The sequence below is a fragment of the Strix uralensis genome, chromosome 2 (genome assembly GCF_047716275.1).
Source record: "Strix uralensis isolate ZFMK-TIS-50842 chromosome 2, bStrUra1, whole genome shotgun sequence".
Taxonomy (NCBI): domain Eukaryota; kingdom Metazoa; phylum Chordata; class Aves; order Strigiformes; family Strigidae; genus Strix; species Strix uralensis.
The window spans coordinates 69,872,825-69,895,867 of NC_133973.1; the positions used below are offsets into that span (position 1 = coordinate 69,872,825).

General features: G+C 47.3%; 1 protein-coding gene and 1 long non-coding RNA gene across 7 annotated transcripts; one reads left to right on the forward strand and one right to left on the reverse strand.

Annotated features, from left to right (window-relative positions):
- Nucleotides 1–383: 383 nt before the first annotated feature.
- CHAMP1 (chromosome alignment maintaining phosphoprotein 1) lies at nt 384–12,106 on the reverse strand. 3 transcript variants are annotated; one of them, XM_074859170.1, is made up of 3 exons: nt 11,328–11,668; nt 6,468–6,539; nt 384–4,096 (listed from the first exon to the last, which is right to left on the reverse strand). In XM_074859170.1, the coding sequence occupies exon 3, from the start codon at nt 4,033–4,035 to the stop codon at nt 1,168–1,170; it is 2,868 nt and encodes a 955-aa protein (XP_074715271.1). In that variant the 5' UTR covers nt 4,036–4,096; nt 6,468–6,539; nt 11,328–11,668; the 3' UTR covers nt 384–1,167. The 3 variants fall into 3 exon arrangements, with proteins under 3 accessions (XP_074715271.1, XP_074715270.1, XP_074715272.1); XM_074859169.1 differs by lacking the exons at nt 6,468–6,539; nt 11,328–11,668 and adding an exon at nt 11,991–12,106; XM_074859171.1 differs by lacking the exon at nt 6,468–6,539.
- A 471-nt stretch (nt 12,107–12,577) lies between these two features.
- On the forward strand, nt 12,578–21,171 carry LOC141939443 (uncharacterized). Of its 4 annotated transcripts, XR_012627587.1 has the most exons (4): nt 12,578–12,739; nt 16,202–16,299; nt 16,417–16,520; nt 20,563–21,171. It is a non-coding gene; the product is annotated as an uncharacterized LOC141939443 (long non-coding RNA). The 4 variants fall into 4 exon arrangements; XR_012627585.1 differs by lacking the exon at nt 16,202–16,299 and having other exon boundaries at nt 16,403–16,520; XR_012627586.1 differs by lacking the exon at nt 16,202–16,299.
- The last annotated feature ends 1,872 nt before the right edge of the window (nt 21,172–23,043 follow it).

The window sequence follows — 23,043 nt, forward strand, 5'->3', positions numbered from 1 at the left end:
CAGCTGAAGTCTAGCAAGAATTCAGCCTGAGGAGAATGAAACTTTCCTTGTACTACCTTCACTTAAAATCTATACTCCTGCTGAATTATAAAGTACTTACGTTTTTTGAACAGTTAGGATACAAATAACACAAAGCAAGCATGCTAAATAACAGCGCACAAATTCCTGTTTTCCACGTTTTCTCTCATTTAGATGTTTTTCTGAAACAATTAGGAAATTCAGACTAACCTTGCTTTCACAGGCTGATGACTAGAAAGTTGAAGTATTCAGAGCAGAACTCCAAGATAATTTTGCACCTCCTATTGCCAAAGACACTTAAAAGACAATATGTTCAATGTGAAAGGTTTTGTTCTTGATTTGGAAAAAAAGAAAAATGGCCAATGCCAGGTTGGGTTTCTTTTTATTGTTAAAAGATTAAAGCATAACATTTCACCAAATACAAGAAATTTAGGGGTTTTCTGACATTACAAACATCTGAATCATCAAGAGAAAGTGTTGAGCTATACATAGTCTGACGTTAATCCATCAATTTAAGGTATATTAGTACATGCTTAAAACATGGCCAAAATACAGTCACAAAATAAGTACCTTGATGCTTCTAAATCTGAGACAAGTTAAGTCAGAGAATTGAGTGCAATAAATTTCCAACGAATGACTATACACTCAATTACAACCTTAGGGCAGAATTACTCCAGATGGATTGGTACTTTGTCATACCTGGCTCATTCACATTCAATTTGGTGAGAATTTTAATTTTGAGAATTTGATAAAAACATTTTGAAAAATACAACATTTAACAAATATGAAAAAACAAGTTCAGTCTTCACAGGAATATATGGATCGCTTGCCACTCAGTCCTTAATTGCCTGTATGTTTTACAAATCTTTAAAAAACTAATTTGTATCCATTTTGGTTTCAAAAACATAGTACATCTGAAAAATAAAATATGACTCTACTGATGGGTAATACAAAGACGTGAACACGTATTTAAAATGACTTTTGAAAGTAAATCATTTCAGTAATACAGCTATAAGACAAGTTAAACATAGTACAATAAACCATGCATCTTCTGACTTGTCAGATCAGCTAAACTACTCGGTTAACATACAGCAACACTGTTGAACACTTCTGTAAATCCATCTTTTCTAGCACAAGTTAAAAACCAGATTAAATTTGTTCTTCAAGTGGTTCAAGACTGTCCAAGTGTTTTTTAGGTGTATCATCACTATGACGGCTTTGGCAATGGGTTAAATGTTTCTTAAAGCCTCGGGGAAAATTTGATTCAAAATTACAACGTGGACACTTCAACAAACTTTGACCATGAGCAGCAACATGGTTTTTAAGAAGAGACTCCAAGAGAAAAGCTTTGCCACATATTTTGCATTTGTATGGGCTTTGAACATTATGCTTGTTAACTAAATGGTGCAAGACGGCACCTTTTTTCATCGCACGACAGCAACAAATTTTGCAATAATACTTTCCCTTGCCACGCTTCATGTATTTTGCTATTTCTTCTTCAGAGATGAAAGCCTCTTTCTCTTCGGTAAACTGCAGCACACACTGTGGCTGCATGGGAGTAGTTGCATCTATTTTGCTCTCTTTGCCATAATCAGATGACTCCATATCATACTGCTCTTGGTCACTGTTGGATTCTTGCTCCTTTATCTCCATCGAGTCCATCTCTGTCTTTCCACACTCACTGCTATTTAGTTCAGAATCTGAGTTCTCCTGGTTTTCCTTCCTGGGCTTCTTTTTTGGGCATGAATATAAGATGTCATCTGGTGATTCTTTGGCTAATATTGATTGCTCATCCTGTGAGAATAAATCATCCAGTGGTTTCTGATCATCTAAACTGTGAGAAAGAAAGTCACTCTCACCAGACTCACTAGGTGTCTGGGGCTCAGAGGAAAAACCTGGAGCAGACTTGTGAGGCTCGGAAAACAGGATGTTCTTCTGGATTTCAGAAGGTACAGTAGTTTCAGCATGTCTCTGGACATCAGAGGATAAAGCAGCAGCAGGCTTCTGCATTTCAGAAAATACAGCATGCTTTTGAACATCAGGGGAAACGGCAGATTTCTGGGAGTCAGTAAAACCAGCTTGTTTGGGGGTCTCGGGAGAAACAGAAGGAGTAGGTTTCTGGGACTCAGTGAAGAAGCCATGTTTCTGAATTTCAGGAGAAGAAGATTTTTGAGATTCTGGAAAGGGAGTATGCTCCTGAACTTCAGGGGAAATTGGAGCAAGTTTCTGGGCCTCAGAAAATAGGGCATGCTTCTGGACTTCAGGAGAAACAAGAGCTGATTTCTGGACTTCAGAACATAGGGCATGTTTTTGGCCTTCAGTAGGAACAGCAGTAGACACCTGATTTTGGGGCTCAGAAAAGACAGCACGTTTCTGGACATCAGTAGAAACATTAGGATTAGATTTACGAGACTCTGGGAACAAAGCCCTTTTCCGAGGTTCAGGGAAATGAGCTCGTTTCTGAACCTCAGAAGAAGCAGCAGAGGTGGATTTCTGAGTTTCAGAAAAAAACATAGATTTCCGGGACTCAGAGAGTTTCCAAGATTCGGGAGATACCGAAGCACCAGGCTTACGGACCTCAGGAAAGAAAGAAGGCTTCCAAGAGTCAGAGGAAACTGTGTGACTAGACTTGCGAAGCTCAGGAGAAACAGGGGGAGAATGTTTCCATGTGTCAGGGGACAGAACAGGTTTCCAGCCTTCAGGGTAAACAGATGAGATGGGTTTCCACGGCTCAGAAGAAACAAGAGTAGACTTCTGGGATTCAGAAAAGGACGTAGATTTCCACGAGTCAGAAACAAGCCTCCTAGGCTCTGGTGACACAACAGGGCCAGGCCTTCGGGACTCAGGTGCAGACCTCCGGGATTCTACGGACACTGACATGGCAGGCTTTGGAGCCCAGGGAGAAACTGTGGAAGACTTCTGAACCTCGTGAGGTGTAGATCTCCAGGGCTCGGGGGAAACAGTCGGACCAGGTCTCCATGAGTCTGGCGAAACTGCAGGAGCAGGCCTCCGGCTTTCAGGAGAAGAAGCAGAAGCAGGCCTACGCATTTGAGAAGAATGCCGCCGGGGCTCAGGAGACCCAGCTGGGGCATACCTTCGTGGTTCAGGGGATACTGCCGGAGTAGGTTTCTTTGGCTCTGGTGACACAGCTGGGGAGTATCTGCGGGGCTCTGGAGACACACCAGGAGAATGGCGACGGGGCTCTGGCGATACAGCGGGGGAATGGCGACGGGGCTCTGGAGACATTGCTGGGGAATGGCGACGGGGCTCTGGCGACACAGCCGGGGAATGCCGACGGGGCTCTGGAGACACAGCCGGAGCTGGCTTCTGTGGGTCAGGGGACACAGCAGGAGATGGCTTCTGTGGGTCGGGGGACACAGCAGGAGATGGCTTCTGTGGGTCGGGGGACACAGCAGGAGACGGCTTCTCTGAATCTGGGGATACAGCTGAAGCTAACTTCTCTGGATCGGGAGATGTGGCCTGGGCTGACTTTTCTGGATCTGGGGATGTGGCCTGGGCTGACTTCTCTGGCTCTGAGGAAGTTGCCTGAGCCAACTTCTGGGGCTCTGGGGACACTGATGATTTCTGAAGCTTGGGGGAAACAACAGGTTCAGATTTGGGGAGTTCAGGAGAAAGGGCAGGTTTGCACGACTCAGGGGAAAGGGTAGGTTTCTGTAGCTCCAACGTGACACTTTTTTTGGAGGAATCTGAATCTCCTTCTACCTGTTCTTTCCGCTTTTCATTCCACTTCTCAGGTGTTGCATGCTGTGCTGTGATGTGATAATACACATTGCAGTACATCTTGCTGGTAAAGAAACATTTGTGGCAGTGAAACAGTTTTGCACTTTTTTGATAAAATATAAGTTTACCCAAACCAGCAGCATCCATTTCATCACAATACTCTGGGTGTATGGTACCCATATGAATTTGTATGTTTTCATAGTCCGTTCCTCTGAAGCTACAGTGATCACACTCTAAGCGCTCTGTGGTTTTGCGTAGTATCTGCAACATGTCCATTTTTCTATGGTCAATAACAGTTTTCACAGCACTGCACCTTTTAAAGAGGAAGCTTCAGTTCCTGCAATAAAGGAAAAAAAATCTGTATAGTTAGCTGTCAATGTTAATTTCAACTCTTTGTCTTTCCTAAATAACCACATGTGCTTTTTCCGTTCCATTTTAGAAAATATAACTTTTGCACAGGTACTACTTCATAAAGAAATCCAAATACAGATGTCTCCAACTTCTGCAAGTCACTTTACATCAACAGAATTTGAAAAACAAAGCTTGTATTCAACAACAGGCCTTCCTATGTATGCAAAAAAATTATGCAAGCAAATGATAAAAAAAGAACCCAGGTGATGAAGAGCTAAGTTTATGTTTCATTTGATAAACCTGACTTGCCTTCTCAGTTGTCTTTTCTTCCCAGACTTGAAGTGGTTTTATTTACAATATACATGTAAACTGAAAACAAAAAGTACTTTGAAACAGTGCCACTCAGATAAAGCCATTTCAAAACTGCACCTTCATCATAAAATTTCAAAACAAATTAGCTGGTTTTGACAAAGACAAAAAATTTCAAGAAGAAAACAGCACCCTAAAGACTAGGCCCTGTTTTTGTCTGTTAAACAGTTTTCCTTTCACTAATTACATGAAAAACAAAAGCTGCTGCTCATAAAGATTTTATCCATTATGAAAAGAATGTTTTTCATTCCACTATTTCATCTGCTGCCCTAATAACAATAAAAATACTATTTAAAAAAACCCAGCAGTGACTCTTCTGTATTCAAAAAATTGTTTGCCTCACCCCAAAGAGAAAGATAGGAATTTCTCAAAATTACTGTTTTTGCAAGGCCTTAAAAAAATCCCAACAAACAAACAAAAAAAACCCAGAAATGCAGCATCTGAAATGCAAATAATTTTTAATGATTTGACTATATTCCACTATTTCCAACAGAATTTACCCGTATCGGCTACTACAATAAGCAGAAAACCAAGTCTAACCATATTCTGTAAGTCATTTTCACGTAAACGTGGGAGGTACCTCTATGGTGAAAAGGAGTATTTGGACATTTATGTGAAATGCACAGGCTTTTTTCTTGTAGGTTAAAATTAAACAGATGTTACATGATTATCATGCTAAGCTATCCACCTAATTTCAGAGGTCTTGTAAGACTCACTGTTTCAAAACACACAAAGTTTTTGTGTCATTTTAACATTACTTTTGCTGTCTAAATATATATTAGACTACCAACTAATCTAAAAATATGCATCCAAACCAAGTTTTCCTAATTTATTCCTAAAGCATTTTTACCCTGGTTTCTTATGGAAATGAGGCTTACACAAACACATTGCCCTAGAGTTGATGCCAATCAAATTGGACAAAGCAATCCAGTCTCATTTTAAATTTCTACAAGTTTCATGAAAATCAGGAACTGAGTAGAGAATGAAAGAAATGCCTCCATTGAAGCTAAGGCTGAATATTTCACTTAACAGTTACTGGCTCTGTTTGGCCTGTAATCAGTATGTGAATGGTCAGTATGCAAATAGTCTTAAAACCTGCAGAACAAGCAATGTCTGATTCAGCTTGTAATTAGAGAAAAAGAGAAGGAATTAAAAATACTATAGCAGTGAGCTGCTTTGGGTTTGGGGCAGAGACAGAATGAAAGTAAATCAGCAGTGCTGCTAAAGGATGACAAGGACACAGAAAAAAATAACCCACACAAAAACTGGAAAGGGGGATTGGCTGAGGAGCAGAGGTCACAAATCCCTAAGAAATAAAGGTTCACTAGGCTCAGCTGCTCATGCAACAACTTCTTTACATGCACTATGCATACACACTGCACATTAAGTCACAGGAATATGTAGATTTCCAATTGGGAAGCATGGCAGGACCACAGACAGAGCTTTAAGAGGGATCCTGCTTTACATCTATCTACATGACAAATGAACAGCATCGGACCTCAGGCTAGTTACACAAGAGAATTAATTGCACTGCTCAACAAATACTTAAGTGGAAGGACCTTTGGGGTGTAAGTTGTAGTTTGCCAGCACTATTAGCAGCCATACAAAAGACACCCCAAAATGTAGTCCACACTGCACTCAATGTTGACCACAAAACACTTCCCAACATCTTACAATAAACTTTATATTTCTGTAAAAGACCAAAACAAAACAGAAAGATAACCGTAGTGCTCAGTGGTCTGCATCTCTGCAATAGCAAACATCTTGTCAATTGAAAACACTCAAAGCAAGACACTCCAAAAGACCTAAAAGTCTTCATGAATTAGGGTTTATTTTTTGGTTGGGGGATTTGGGTCAATGGAAGGAAAGGAAGCAATTTGAAAGCAAAAAATTCTGAGCTGATCATACAAGCTAAAGATTTATATTTTTTTTTTACCAAATCACAGCAGAACATGATCAAGACAATAAGGACACACTGCACTCATTACCTTTTCAGAACTGAAAGGGTATTTGTCACTTCCAAAATTGGTGGTAATCCTGAATTGTCCATTTTCTTTTCTCTAGAAAACCAGAAAAGGCTTTTCCAAACTGAATTTATCACAGCTTACAACAAAGTTTACCAGACGATTTCTTCTACCCTCTTCACAATTTCCCTTCTCTTCACGTCACCTGTTGCCCTTTCTGCAGTTTTCTGTTATTCACTCCTCTCAATTACACTTCATCCCACCTCCCATCCTCTCCTTTTATTCAGTCCTATCTTATTTTACAATGGAAATTTCCATTATTTTTTTTTTTTCCAAATGCAACAGTGAGAAAAGGTCCCTGGCTCCCTTCCACAAATTGTCCAAGTTGCTGCTAGGCTTTTTTGACCGGGTTATTCTGGAACTGAAGAAGTTACAGGCGCTTTCTCATTTTCATCTTCAGACATCCAAAGGTTGACATTCAAGCCTTTGGCAAAAGAAATAACATTAAAGAGTTGGGGGTACTTTCCTTCACACTGCCACCACTCACCATTTTTAATTTCGTAACTTTAGCATACTGTAGAGCTGGCAGTCAGTCACGCAAGAAACTGCCTCTTCTGGTGAAACCTTTACTTAACTGAGGCATACTACTGAGCAAGACAACTCTTTGGTATTGCAGCACCTTAGGCCATGACTTCATGGAATAGTAAATCTAGTTTTAGAATAGTTACTGTGAGACCAGTAACAAACTTGAACAGTGCTGAGACACTATTAACTCATGCTGTCAATTTAAATTTGTTAAAACACTTTGGAAGGAGTAAATTCCGAAATGTTGCTGGTTCACTTAGCATGTATCTGAATAGCTAGTCTGTAAGATTTTCCTGTCCATCCCTCCTGCTCCCTTCTCGCTTTGAGCTCAAATGCCACTGTCTCTACATATCTCTGACTACTGCCCTCCTCTATACTCAGGTTTGTCCTACAGATAACTGCCTGTTTCACATTTCTCTTTGCTGTCAACTCCTGCATCAGAACTTGTTTTGCACTGGATCCTGCCTTGCCTAGTTGGGTGACAGTTTGAGGAACAGCATGCTACTGTTTTCTAAACAGTCCCACGCCAGCAGAGCCAGCCAGGCTTGAAACCATATGGTCAGTAACCAGGTCCCCATGGCTTTGGACCTGCATGAACTGTGATTTAATCTGTGCTCAGCAGCATCTTTTTGGCAACACTAAAAAGGATGGACCACGCTCCCTCTGTGTAAACGCTTTATTACAGACATCAAAGGGACTTAGCTCTGCACCACTCCAACTCAAACCCATAAAAAGGGTAAGGAAAGTAACTGGTGCGATCAATCTGGCAGGGTGCCCCATGTGCACTGCAAAGAACTTGACCAAATACTAAATCATTCTAGTCATCTGAAGCCCTCAGAGGAAAAGTACGAATTTCAGGATGAAGATCAAGTTGTCATGAGAGACAGGTCCCCCATGAAACACAGCAGAAGGGCGATGGCCGCTACAGTATCTCTCAAGCCTGCTTGAAGGCTCCTAGGAGTGACAAACAAGCTGCCACCCGCCCAAGTACAGATAACTGCTGTGCAGGCCCCAGGCCGCTTTGTTCTGTTGAACACTCTGCCATGCCCTACCTGTTTTGTAAAATTTCAGCATTGCCCCTACTCAAACTCACAGTTACAGGATGTGCCATTCCGCTAAGGCTGTGCTGCACGCCACTTAAAGACTACAAAGCGCACTGCATTCCTTAATTGCTATTTCTGCATCCCCTCCTACTTTTCTCACTTTTCATGGGGGCAACACTTAAAAAACAAATACAGATCCAGCCAAACAGAACTAATTATCTATTCTGAGAACACATTACAATTGAAGCAGAAGCCTGAAGCCCAGCATTTACATTTGTCCTGTGTCTGCATCCTCTCTCCAGTTCAAGACGAAGTACTAAGATTTAACTAAGATTCTGGAATTTGCAATACTAAACTTTAGCTTAAGTCAGCCAAGACTCATTCAAAGTCTGAGACATGAAGATTTCCACTGAAATCTACATGAACAGGTAAGTGCTTCTGTCTACAAGCTCACTATATCCACACATACCAAGCACAGTAACAGCATCAGCACGGACTCAGCTCTTAACTTGACTAAAGGTTTTTGCTGACCTGAAGTGACATAGATCAATGTCCATCACTCAGGTTAAAAGGTGCTTGAAGAGACACAGAGATCTCAGCAGTGGGACCACCTGTCTCTACTGCTGCTCCATCAGCCACCTCTCTGCAACACCCTTCTTCCACGTATGTCTAGAACCTGCATACAAAGGCTCCTACCACCAGCTCGCTCTCTCTCTCCTCTCTTCACAGAGATGCTGAAGATCCTTACACCAGTTCCTGTTCCCTGTACTGCAGTTCTGGCCATAATCTAATCCACCACAGGAAGAACAGAAAAACAGCAGGGGAAAAGGACCAGTAATGAGGACCCATATGTACCAAAGAACAACCATCACTACTTCTCTTGCTTGGTTCTCAGCATCCGAGAGGCCATAGCCATGATTTGGCAGAAAGAAAAAGTACCCAAGAAGTCAGAGGCAATGAGATAACTGCAAATTCTGAAGTTGGCTACATATACTGCAGGGCAACCACACAGTGCAGTCAAACAGCATCAGCAATCTTTGCTGAGTTCGTGTTAGACTGAGAAATAGGAGTGGCCTAAGCTAACACACAGAGCAGACAGACCTCCTGGTATCTTCCCAGTCAGCACGCACAGTCACTTCAGAGACAGTTCCTGGATTTGGCATCCCACCATCCATGAGGATCCAACTAAAGATTAAGCCATACTTCCTACAGCCTCTCAAAAACCTCCTAGTGGTAGAAAAGAAATGTGCAGGAGATACTGTGTAGAAAAAGAATCCACCCAGTGGATGGCAGAGAACACTGACTCTTGGCAGCTAACAAGATGTCTCCACTTCTCAACTTCAATTTCATAGCTACACATCTACTAATCATTTCAGCTTATTTTTAATAAACACATAAAAACCACATTTTTCACTTTGTTTTGCAACATTTAATATACCCCTGCGTTTTTCCTCTACAGAAGATAAGCTGTGACTGTCATGAGGCAGCACCAGAAGGAAGCAACGGAGGGCTCAAAGCTAAAGATCTAGACTGTCTGTGAGCACAGAAAATTACAGGCTGCCTTTAATACTACACATAGAACTTCAGAACACAGCAATAAGTAGTCTGTCATATCATTCTTCAAAATCAGAATGTCTTGGTTCTCACTGGCAGAAGGATCTGTATCTCCTTTCCTCTTGATAATGAATCAAGTCTGGTGAGACACAAGCAGATAATGAGGACATGCAACACACATCAATGATGCCAGCACAGTTGGGAAAGCCCTCCAGAAGAAAGGCCTCTATTTTCTGTGACTCCCTACGACCACATTGGACTCCCTATATCAATCACTGCACAGGAAGGATGGCTGTGCATTCTCATCAGCCTTGGAAGTTTCTTGCAGGCAAACAGTTCAGTCGCATCCTCTATCAGTGAAGATGGTCAATGGTAAAGTTTGTTCCCAGCACAAGAAAGCTGGATACAGCTGCATCATTGCCTCTACTAGCAGGAGGAGATCCAGACTATTGCTGTGTTTAAGCAAAAGCAAAAATGACATGTTCTTGCAATGCCAAAAAGTAAATGGCAGTCTGGTGGCAACATGATGCTTCTCTTGAAGCTACATCCCTGTGTTGTGACTGACAAGAAACAGAAGTTTAGCTCCCAGAAGCAGCTGCGCACAAACATCCCCACAACGCAGCAAAGCAGGGCACTTCACAACACAAACGGCAGGTAAGGGGGTCACTTCCAATGCAATGTGAACAGGCACCACCACGCTCCTGCTAATCCAGCAGCATCCACAGGAATCTGACCGCATCCTCACAACTGAGCTACCAGCCCATCTATACAGGCTAAGTTCCATCAGCAACAACAGCTGAACCATGTCCTTAAAATTACACACCTAAAAAAGGCATCAACACCCAGACCTGACCAGCCACTGAAACAGTGAAATACGCTATGAGAACATGTGAGACACCAGATCCAGGCAGAAAAAGGCTGTATTATGTGGTCCCCTGTTTCCAGGAAAGGTTCAAGTCAGAGGAGAGTTGAAAAATGACAATACTTGATGCACATGCAGATGACTTAAGAAACATGAAGGGGACAGAACTGCAGCTGTTTTGCAAGATTTGGCCCTTTGCTAATGACAAGTCTACTCAGCAACACTAGTTCTTAATACAAGATCTAACAACAGTCTAAACTGCAGAGTGATACCAATGTACCTATGACAGATTTTGGGTAGGAAAAATTAATTCCATGTACTTCTGATAGGACTTTAACTCCAAATTCACAATTCCACATAGGCAGCTTCCAAAAATGGCCCCAGAAACCTTATTTCTGCAGTGCTGAACCTGAGCTGATGGAGCGCCACGGGGCCCACTTAAGGACACAGTTGCAAATTAAAGTCGTGAGTCTTGGTGACACCAGGCTACGAATTCCACTTACATTATCCTGAAAGCATATGAAACCCAAAGATTCTCTGTTCCTCACTTATAAACAGCTTAGTACAAGTCAAGCTTCCAGTCACCCCTCTTACTTCTAACAGTGCTGAACCGTTGTTACCAGCTAAGGCAGCTCCTCTCTGCAAAGTCAAGCATCAAATCCTCCTGACACCTGCACCAGTTACTACGGGTCACCACTCCCCCAGCCCTTCTCCAGGCTCCCACAAGCGAGTGCGGTTAATACAAACGAGCCTCCTCCAGTTCAGAAGTCAGCCCTAATCGCCACGAACAGTCAACCCACTTCATCCATCCCCAACGACGCAAGGATGCAGCTCAGCGACCTGTTTTGAGCCTTCGGTTCGCATCCGCTTCATCGATCTCATCGACCGGGCGACGCGGTCACAGCTGTCACGAGTGAAGAGGACAGCCCCGCCGCGGACACGTCCCGCGCAAAACTCGCTTTCCTGAGGCGCCTCGCAGCGCTTTGCTGCCAGGAAAGCAGAACTCGCAGCGCGCTCCACCTGCTCCTGGCTCTGCCGGCCATTGCTTTAACTTTATTTCGGGGAGGGGGGTGCCCGCGGGCCCGGCTTTCCCCAGGGCAGCCATCTTCGCCCCTGCTCGCCCCCCCGGGGCCGCTCCCCCCGGGGCAGGGGGCCACGCCGCCCGCCCATTCATTCCCGCCCCGCCAGGCGCCCTCCCCCGCCACCTCCCCTCTCCCGCCCCACGCGCGGCGCCGCCACTCACGCCCCGCCGGTTTTGTTCCCCCGCGCCGGCACCAACCGCCGCCCGCCTGCGCGATCAGCGCGACACCCCCACCCCCCAACCGGCCGCCCGCTCCCCCGGCGCGACGCCGCGGCGGGGGCTGGGCAAGGGGAAGGCCCAGGCCCGGTGCCCAGGGGGAGGGGAGCGGGCCGGGCCCCGGCGGCCGCGCTGTGCATGCGCCGGCGGCGGGAGCGGGGAGGGGGGGTGTGGGGGTGAGAGGGGTCCCCCCGCCCCGCACTCACCGCTGGGGCACCTCCGGGGCGGCGGCGGGAGGCAGCCCCCGCAACGGCGGTGACGGCAGCAGGCCCGGCCGGCAGCGCTCGCGGGCTCGGGCCGCGCGAGGGGCGGGGAGGAGGAGGGGGGAAGGGGGGGGGGGGGGGGGGGGGGGCTCCGGGAGGAGGCGCGCGGCCGAATAGCGGCCGCTTTATCGCTCCCCCGGGCCCGCCCGCCGCCCAACCGGAAGCGCCGTCGCTGGGCGCAGCCCCGCCCCGCCCCGCCCCGCCCCGCCCTCCCCTGCCCGAGGGGGGAGCTCGTCGAGAGGGCAGCGCGCGGGCCTGGTCACGTGCCGTGGCGGAGCGGAGAGGAGGGGGGCGCCCGCTGGGGCCCCCCGCCCCGAGACGCTCCGTCACGCGGCGCCTGTCGTAGCCCCGCCCAGCCGGCAGGGGGCGCTGCTGCACCGGAGGGGTTCGCCCCGGCGGCGGCGCCGGGTGGCTCGCGCTGCGGGGGGGTCGGGGGGCGGCCGCCGGAGGGGGAGGGGCTGGGGCTGCGGGGCGGGCGGGCGCCTCCGCTCGTCGCCGTCGCCGCGGCTTCCTGTGCCTGGCGGCTCCGTCGCGGCCCCGCCGCCTCCTGCTGCCTCCTGCTGCCTCGCACCGTTAGGCCGCCCGCGGCGCAGGCCCGGCGGTTCCCGGGGAGGGGAAGATGTAACGGCGCCCCGGGAGCACGCCCGGCCCGGACGGGCGTCCTCCTGGCCGCGGCGGTGCGGCGCGGTGCGGTGCGTGCTGCTCGGTGGCTGGCGCCGGCGGTGCCCGGGGCGGGGAGGGCTGGGGGCGGCGGTGGGGCCGGGTGCGGTGGGTCCCCGCGAGGGGGTGGCTCGGGAAGGGGGTTCCTCAGAGTTAGGTGGTCTGAGGGGTGAAGTCGCCATGGGCTCCCCACAACGAAGGTTTGCGTCTTCGTCACGGTGAACGTGGGGGCCGGAGAGGAGTCCCAGGGAACGGGAAACTATGCGGGGAGGAAGCACAGGAAACGTGCGTTCTGCAGGTGTGACTTGCAGAGCTCTTCACCTGAGCGGCGTCCCGGGGTGGCGGTCAGCGGGAGCCTAAGGTACCTTCCTCAGGTGCTCACGGGGGCTTTTTGTCTAATTTGGAGAGAGAAGGCTGAGGGGCGACCTCATTGTGCTCTGCAGCTCCCTGAGGAGGGGAAGTGGAGAGGGAGGTGCTGAGCTCTTCTCCCTGGGATCCAGGGTCTGGACACATGGGAATGGTTCAAAGCTGCACCAGGGGAGGTTCAGATTGGGCATGAGGAAACATTTCTTTATGGAGGGGGTGGTCAAACCCTGGAACAGGCTTCCTAGAGAGGTGATCAATGCCCCAAGCCTGTCAGTGCTTAAGATGCATCTGGATAATGCCCTTAACAACATGCTTTCACTTGGTCAGCCCTGAATTGGTCAGGCAGTTGGACTAGATGGTCATTCTAGGTCCCTTCCAACTGAAATAGTCTGTTCTATTCTAGTCCTATTCTTCTTCCCACTTTCTACTTTCCCTAACAGTACATGCTGAGGAAATCTCTGATGATGCACATAGCATGGGGTATAAACAAGAGGAGCTAGAGACATGCACTCGCCTGCAGGGCTGTGAGCTTATTGGCATCACGGAGATGTAGTGGGATGGCTCCTATGACTGGAGTGTTGGAATGGAAGGATACGGGGTCTTTAGGAAGAACAGGCAGGGAAGTGATCAGCTGGAGTGCCTGGAGCTCTGCCTGGGGATGGATGAGGAACCAACTGAGAGCTTATGAGTCGAGATTAAAGGGAAGGCAAGGACAGGTGATGTTATAGTGGGGTCTGCTACAGGCCACCTGACCAGAAAGGCTGAGCGAATGAGGCCCTCTATAGACAGATAAGAGCAGCCTCACGTTCACAAGACCTGGTCCTCAGGGGTGACTTCAACCACCCCAATATCTGTTGGAGGGACAACACAGCAGGGCATAAGCAATCCAGGAGGTTCCAGTAATGTGTGATGATAACTTCCTTCTCCAAGTGATAGAGGAACCAACGAGGAGAGGTGCTATGCTGGACCTTGTTCTCACCAACAAGGAGGGGCTGGTGGGGAGTGTGAAGCTCAAGGGTAGCCTTGACTGCAGTGACCATGAAATGTTGGAGTTCAAGATCCTTAGGGCAGTGAGGAGGGCGCACAGCAAGCTCGCTACCCTGGTCTTCAGGGGTGCAGACTTTGGCCTCTTCTGGAATCTGCTTGGCAGAGTAGCATGGGATAAAGCCCTGGAGGGAAGAGGGGCTGGTTAATATTCAAGGATCACTTCCGCCAAGCTCAGGAGCGATGCATCCCAACAAGGAGGAAGTCAGGCAAAACCATCAGGAGGCCTGCATGGATGAACAAAGAGCTGCTGGACAAAGTCAAACACAAAAAGGAAGCCTACAGAGAGTGGAAGCAAGGACAGACAGCCTGGGACAAATACAGAGAAGTTGTCCCAGCATCCAGGGATCACGTTAGGAAGGCCAAAGCCCTCACAGAATTAAATCTGGCCAGGGTTGTCAAGGGCAGCAAGAAAAGTTTCTACAGGTACATTGGGGATGAAAGGAAGACTAGGGAGAATGTGGGCCCCCTCTGTGAGGAAATGGGAGACCTGATTACCCAGGACATGGAGAAGACTGAGGTACCCAGTGACTTTTTTGCCTCAGTCTTCACTGGCAAGGGCTCCAGCCACACTGCCCAAGTCACAGAAGGCAAAGGCAGGTACTGGGAGAAGGAAGAACCTCCCACTGTAGGAGAAGATCACGTCTGAGACCATCTAAGGAACCTGAAGGTGCACAAGATTAAATCATCTGCAGGTCCTAAGGCCGCTGTCCATCATATTTGAGAAGCTGTGGCAGTCCAGTGCAGTTCCCTCTGACTGGAAAAGGGGAAACAAAGCCCCCATTTTTAAAATGGGTAAAAAGGAAGACCTGGGGAACTACAGGCCAGTCAGTCTCATCTCTGTGCCTGGCAAGATCATGGAGCAGATCCTCCTGGAAACTGTGCTAGGGCACATGGAAAATAAGGAGGTGATTGGTGACAGCCAATGTGGCTTCACTAAGGGCAAATCATGCCTGACAAATCTGGTGGCCTTCTACAGTGGGATTACAGTGTTGGTAGATAAGGGAAGAGCAACTGATGTCATCTACCTGGACTTGTGCAAAGCATTTGACACTCTCCAGCATGACATCCTTGTTTCTAAATTGGGAATTGGCTGGATGGTAGCACTCAGAGTTGCAGTCAACAGCAGCTTGATTTCCAAGTGGAGAGCAGTAGGGGTGGTGCTTCTCAGGGTTTGCTGTTGGGACCGGTGCTGTTTAACAGCCTTCTTGGTGACAGGGGCAGTGGGATTGAGTGCACCTTCAGCATGTTCGCTGATGACACCAAGCTGTGTGGTGCAGTTAACACGCTGGAGGGAAGGGATGCCATCCAGAGGGACCTTGACAAGCTTGAGAGGAGGGACTGTGCAAACCTCATGAAGTTCAACAAGGCCAAGTGCAAGATCCTGCACATGGGTTGGGGTGATCCCATGCACAAATACAGGGTGGGCAATGAGTGGATTGAGAACAGCCCTGAGGAGAAGAACTCGGGAGTAGTAGTGGATGGACAACTGACTATGAGCCAACAATATGTGGTCACAGCCCAGAAAGCCAACTGTATCCTGGGCTGCATCAAGACAAGTGTGGCCAGCAGGTTGAGTGAGGTGATTCTCCCCCTCTACTTCACTCTTGTGAGACCCCACCTGCAGTGCTGTGTCCAGCTCTGGGGCCCCCAACATAAGAAGGACATGGACCTGCTCAAGCGGGTCCAGAGAAGGGCCATGAAGATGATCAGGGGGCTGAGCACCTTGCCCATGAGGACAGGCTGAGAGAGTTGGGGTTGTTCAGCCTGGAGAAGAGAAGGCTTCAAGGAGACCTTCTAGTGGCCTTCCAGTACTTAAATGGGGCCTACAGGAAAGATGGGGAGGGACTCTTTATCAGGGAGTGTAGTGATAGGATGAGGGTAACAGTTTTAAACTGAAAGAGATTAGATACAGATATAAGGAAGAAATTCGTTGCTGTGAGGGTGTTGCCCAGAGAAGTTGTGGCTGCCCCCTCCCTGTCAGTGTTCAAGGCCAGGTTGGATGGGGCTTTGAGCAACCTGGTCTAGTGGAAGGTGTCCCTTTCCAACCCAAACTATTCTATGATTCTATGATTTCTTCCTAGCCGTGCACTAGCAGAAGGGATTAAATGGGTAACCACGTCCCATCCTAAGTATTGGCTTGGTCACTTTGTGGAAAGGAGGCATGTACCTTCTGATGGGGGTGAGTGCTTTGGATCATCCTGAGATAATTTGACCATCTGAACAAACTTGCAAAAAGCATGTGTGAAATGCGGTTTTTTAAAGCCTGTGTTCATCCACTTTAGTTGGGTTTCCACAGGATGGCAAAACCCCATGTCTCTGACACTAGCAAGGCTCAAAGATCAAGCCCTCAGTCTGATGCAGGATGTGCTCCTCAACTGAATGGTTGCAAATCTTTTTGAGGTGAGCAATACCTGTTCATTTCTCCATGGATTTTTTTTTTTTTCTACTGGTCCTTATTTTTAGAAATGACTGAGCAGTTTTAGAAATGCCTGAACTGTTGGAAAAACTTAATAAAACAAAAGAGCCTGACAACAACAGTGCTCTCAGAACAACGGGTTGTCTGGGCCAGTACTCTGTCCAGAGTGACCAACCATAAATGTCTACAGGAGAGTGTATGAGCAGTGTAGGTCTACATATGTCAGGGTCCTGGGGGTGCTCATAGGCCTCAATGGCTGGAACCGGCTTCCCCTGGGACCTCCACCCCCACCGGCTCCTGCCAAGGGCCCAGGGGATGTGTCTTAGCTCAGCCTGGGGCCTTCAGACCCTGCCTAAGCGATGTAGGTGTGCCCATCTCTGCCCCTCTCTCCTGGATGGGCTTGGGACCTGCACTGTCAGAGAGCTGCTTGCCTGGATGGACTCCTCAGGCCTAGGTCACAGCTTGTCATGCAGAACTCTAGGCATATCATTGTGTTGCCATCCTGTTCCACCCCGTTCCATTCCATTCCATGTGCTCATCATGAGTTAAATAACAATGAGACTGTTACCTGCCTGAAACCCCAGGGGTTTTTCAGCTCCAAAACCTCTTTGAAGGACACACATCACAAAGGTTACAAGTGGAAACAGGATTTGATTTTATTTGATTTTTCTGAATCTGTTTCAGAGCTGATGCTCACAAGTATTAACACAATGTTGATGTGTAGCCAGGAGTGGGCTGATGATTCTTCAGGTTAGTTTGAAAAAAAGATCCCTTGCAGTCTGGCAAGGGCAAGTCACAGAGCTGTAGAAAGTACCAGCAGGAATACATGCCAAGCAGTCCCTGTTTCCTGAAGACGGAGAACTTAAACAGTTAGGATCAGGACCAACCACACACAAAAGAAGAGGTGTGTGGTCATGGGGTATTTTCAAATGTATGACATATCCATGACAAGCACACTTTTTGCCTTCCAAAATTTGCTTCTCTGGTGTACTTCTTGGCCAGTGATGCATGAAAAGCACTCTCTAGCTGCACAGCACTTGCATTGTGTGCAGGGAGAGATGAGAAGTGGCAGCTCCTGATGGTGCAGCAAACCTGGGGCCCTTCCAAGCACAGGCTATTTTGCACAAGCAAGAACATCTGAGGAAATGAGCCAAGGAAGAGCAGAGCTTGCTCCTGCTACAAACTTGCAATGGGACAGAGAACTGGAAAGGGCCAGAGCAGAAGTGGTGCCTTGGAGGTGCAAGAGCAGCAGATGAGAACCTTGCCAAAATGGCCCAGAGGAGCCCTGACAAGGGGCTGTGCTCAATGCTACAGAGGAGAAGAAGCAACCCCCAGGGGCCACCCTTGAGGCCCACCCTGGAAGTCTAGAAAGCTTCCTCCCCCTGGATGCGGGGCATGAGGGCCACCTTTGTGGAGCAGGAGCAGCAGGCACCTGGCCAAAATGGCCCGAAGGGACCCTGGCAAGGTACCATGCTCAGTGCTGCAGAGGAAGGCAAAAAAACCCCAGGGACACTTGCTAACCCACTGTGGGGGAAAAAAAGCCTTCCTCCCTCCAGCTACAGGGCACGAGAGGCCATCTTCATGGTGTGTGAGCAGCAGGCAGTAACCCAGCCAAAATGTACCAGAGGAGCCCTGACAAGTGGTCATGCTCAATGTTAAAGAGGAAGGCAAAAAACCCCCGGGGGAACCAGTGCCAGTCTGCCCTGGGGGAAAATTCCTTCCTGACCCCAGCACTGGTGATCGGCTATTCCCTGAGCATGTGAGCAAGACCTGCCTCCTTGTCCCACAGGCTGGTCACGCCTCCCAGGAGATGCCCAACCCATATTTTCCCTCAACCTGGAGCCATCTTGGGAGCTTCTCAGAGTGGCAAAAGGCAGCTGACCTGATTGACCTTGGGGGTAAGAGTCCTTCCCACACGTGGCAGGGTACTAGTGGGTGCTACAAAGCACTGGGACCCCTTGCAACATCTATGCATCCCATTTCTTACGGCTGCTGCCCCTGGCTCTGCAGGGGATGAGGATGGTGAGCTCTGCAGTGCTCCTCAAGAAGGCATTTCCTTGGTCTTGCCACTGCTATCCAGCTGAAAAGGATTTCCCTTCATCAGATGAGCTCTGAACATGGCCCCACCAGGAGCTGGCCTTGCAGCAGAGAACCTCCAACAGCCTTGTCCAGCCTCCAGTCTTTCTCCCTCAGCCCCCTCCAAGTAATTCCACTGGCTCCTCAAGGAGTTCCTCTCAGATGTCTTCATGCTGCCCCCAGGCCAACTCTGTCCCCATGGCCAAGCCAGGTAGGCTGGCAGCAGGACAGGGAAGGATGCCCCTTTTATCCTGCCCTGGGCCATTGTGACTGCTGTGTTGCTGGGTGGTGGCACTGCGACATACACACAATGTAGAAGCATAAGTAGTGTCTGAAAAGCCTTAGGTGTGAATTAAAATGATGGAAGAAAAAGAAAATATTTGTTCAAAGCCTTAAGTCCTCTGATAGGTGGTCCATGAAACTCAGCACACATCAGTACCTCTACAGCTCTGTTGCAGGCTGGCTTCTGTGTTTTGAAGACCCTCAGAATTCTCCTCAGCACTTCTAAACTCCAGTCACCAAGAGCTGGTGCTGGCTGGCCACTGTTCCTGAAGTTCAGACCATACAGGGTTTGCCAAGCCCTTTTTCTGTCACAAGGGTAGAGCGGTAGGTTACTGCATGCCTGGTGGAGCCAAGGTCCAGGTTTAGTTCCTTCATTTTTGTTTTGCTTCCCTTTACTGTCGTTAGGGAGCAGAGGCAAGTTCTTTTGGTGATTCAGGTTATCCTGAGAGCAAGCGCTGAACACTTTAGACTATGCTGCAAAGTGTTTACCTAACACCAGCTAATAGTCTAGGTCTTGTCTCAAAAATAATGGATGATAATGAAAGCAATGGGGTTTTTTTACGTCCAATTTTATAGCACTGAAGTGATGAAAACTTCCAAGACAGATATTTTGGAGGGAGATTAAATGGAAAATTCAAACCAATATCTGACCCAGATTAATTCCGCAAGTGCAGGACCTTCAAAATAATGCATATTCCCCATTTCTTATTTTTTCACCCAAACCAATAGTCAGGGAAGGATAGTTACATCCCATTATTAATTTCTCATTGCTCATTCACTGACGTGTGCCTGAACCTAGCCTTCTTAGGAGTATTTAGAAAAATGTTGACCTAGCGTCATCCTTTCTGTAGTCACCTGGCTATTTCATGTTGCTACACAAATCTGCTTGTCCTTTGGCCATGCTCCTGATTGCAGTTTTTGCAAATTAATTTCAGTGGGGTTATGCTGGTCTACTGTATCTGAGAATCTGTCCCTCACTGTAAACCTCTGAGGGCAAAATTAATACTTAAGAGAAGTAGTGAACTTTTTATCCTTTGAATTAACATCACTGAACTATAGCCGAGTGTAAAAATTATTCTTTTGAGAATGAGAGTTCTCATGAATTCTCAGTCGGCTCTGGAAAGCATGTTTAATACAAACATTCAGAAACTTGTCTTTCATGAAAGGTTTCCAACTAGAGTTTTGATTCCCCTCCAGATACTATAAACTCTGCTGAGATCTGTGCAGAACTAGCTTTGGCCTTGGAAGTGAGTGGTGTGGAACTCATAGTTTCATATTGATCTCTTGAAACATCTTTAAACAATAATGTTTTCTAATGGTAAAATTCAGAAAAGTCATTTGTCACATGGAGTTTCTTACTATGCCTTCTGTCAAGAAAATACTGTGAAAATACTTTCAGCCATCTCCATGAATATTTGGCTCAGAATAAGTTTCCATAATTAACAAACATAATTCTTAATATGAATGTTTGTATTTTTGTCAGACGTTTGGCTACATTACAGAACATTCTGAAAAGTGAGCTACAAAAAAAGACAAACAAGTGAATGTGTAAAAACTCCTGTGAATTTGGAAATACCTGTATAAAACTTCTTATGCATAACATCTCCCTTCTGGTTTTTGGAACAAGCTTTTCTTGTCGCATAAATTTCTTTTGTATGTTCCCAGCAGCAATCCACCTGTAGCAGAGGGATCCCTGCAGGCGTGCAGCCCATGTAAATGGCATACCTCCACGGCCTGCCAGGACTGGCAGGTCAGCGGGGAGGCAGCACCCGGGTTGGACAGGAGCTCGGTCATCTTCCAGCATCAAGATGTCACAGCCGGGCAGTGAGCTCTGAATGAAGGAGCATCAACCGGCCTCTTCTGGCTGCTCCCCTGAGTTCAGACCCGGAGGATCCTAGCAGTAGATTCACCGCCCCTTCCTTTTTATTGATTGTTAGAAACTGAATTGATTGAATGATGATCCCTTTCCTAAGACCATTCTCTAGGCACAGCTCTCTACCGGAGGAGCAGGCACTGACTAAGCCCTGCAAACCAGAGGCCGGGTGTGAACTTGGTATGTAAGTTCACCTGGCTGGAGGATCGAGGCCTTAATCATCTGTGTAAGATCACACTGTCGTATTAAGAGGCAGCCCTGTTCTTCCTTTTTCTCCCGCCCCCCACCTTCAAAATTCTGATGCACTCTAGAGGGTTTTGTCTCCATTGACCCTCAACAACCAGAGAAATTTGACAGAAACATAAGCGATTCATGCTATGTAAAATAAAAGACCTTTGTGGAAATCCTTTCTCTTCAGTAGAGTGTTTCAAGCAGCCTTTGCTGCGGTGACACCAGTGCTACCCAGCAGCCTGGCAGGAGTAGCCATCGGGCCATATTGGCCCAACAGCTGCTGTAGGGTAACTGCAAACCCAGAGGGGAATATCCGTGCTACACAGAGGTTGTGTAGCTACACAGAGGCTGTGGCTCTAGCCACAGGCTTTCTGAAAATGTTGTGCACCTGCAAAAGGCTTTGACTGTTAGTCATTCCTCTTGAGCAGGCTGGCACAGATATGTGGACAGCATCACTGTGACAAGGCTCAGGAGCAGGCTGAGCTGAAGCACCAGGCCCGTAGGAGCAGTCTTGGGAGACGGGGATTAGTTTTGCTCCTTACAGATTCGGAGGAAAGAGCACCATGGTGTACCTTCTGCAGAAGACCCTTCACAAGTTCCACTGCTGGTCTCCTCCCCCCCAGCAAAGACTCCCACTGCTCCACCATCACCAGCACAGAGGTAAGGAGGCAGGATGAGTCCGGACACAGGTTGACTGATGCTGACACCAGCAAGGTAACAAAAGTTTATTGCACTGTTACGCTGCTGGAAAGGAAAATCTCTATAGGTGCCAAAACTGCATAACACCCTGGAAAGCTGACAAACAGCCTTATAGTAATGTCAGAAGACGTTTTGAAAGTGACATAACTTAGATCCTTTAATTTACATTGAATGCTTTTTCCTCCCTGCTGAGCAAGATTCCAGTGGTAAACGTTTCTCCAGAGAAAGCACAGATTTACAGTTCTTTTTCAAGCATGAAGTTCTCTGACACTTCCATTCTGCTGGAGTTTGGAAGTCCTTCATGGATTTTGTTTGAACCATGATACCTCACAGAACAAGACACATACAAAAAAATCCCAATAACACAAAGTTAAACACTCATTGTCAAGAAATGAAATAGCTAAGAGTTTGTGGCAGCGGTAATTTGCTTTCTTTTCTATGTCTTATGGCACAAGGCTATTTTTAAAAGCACCTCAGAGACAAGAGCTTCATTCCTCTTCTTAAAAGGAGCTAAATAATTTTTGAAAAGGGAATGTACCCACCTTAAAAAAATCATTCCATATTTTAGATATGTTTGATAGAGGAGCTGTCAGCGTTTGCCACCTGAGGGTCCCAAGCATACCGTATAGGGAAAAAAAGTCCCTCAAAACCGCTTTTGCTTTCAAAACCACTTTTGCTTTCCCTCTCAAATAGAGAGGGAAAATAAACTTCAAATTACCTTTTATAATTTTGAAACATTAGCCAAAACCACTAACATTTTCAAAAAAGCTGGTACGCCCCTCCCTTATCAGCCATAGTGTCAGGTAACATTTAGCAGTGATCTGTCACACCTCATGGGCTACGTTTATAGAAACAGTATTTTTTCAGCAGTTGTGGCTAAGTTTTCAAGAAAATGAATCCTATACATGCTGTAAAAATGTAGTGAAAGTGTTGTGATCAACCACAATGATTGATTGATGAAGACCTTTTTTCTTCATTCCACCTCTAGGACAAAGCTAGTACCACAGGCTGGATACCTACCTGTTCTGTGTAGTCATGTCCCAGGCCCATCTCCTCTGACTATAGGATATATATTCATTGTTGCTGTGCTAGGAGTGTCCTTTAGTTCAAACCCACCCTCCTTGTTACCCGGTTATGGGCATCTCCCATGTGATGTGTTCTTGGGGAGCAGGAGCTTTCTCGGTCTTCCCTCCCTCTTTGTCCCGATCTCCTCCTTCCTTCCAGCTTGAAAGTGTCTTTCCTGAGCAGGGGCAAGCAGCTTTTTGGGTGTCCTAGGGGAGGTCTCAGGAGGGTGTGCCACACAGGTGTAGGTTTCCCCTGGATCTCTGGGACATGCCCTACCTGAC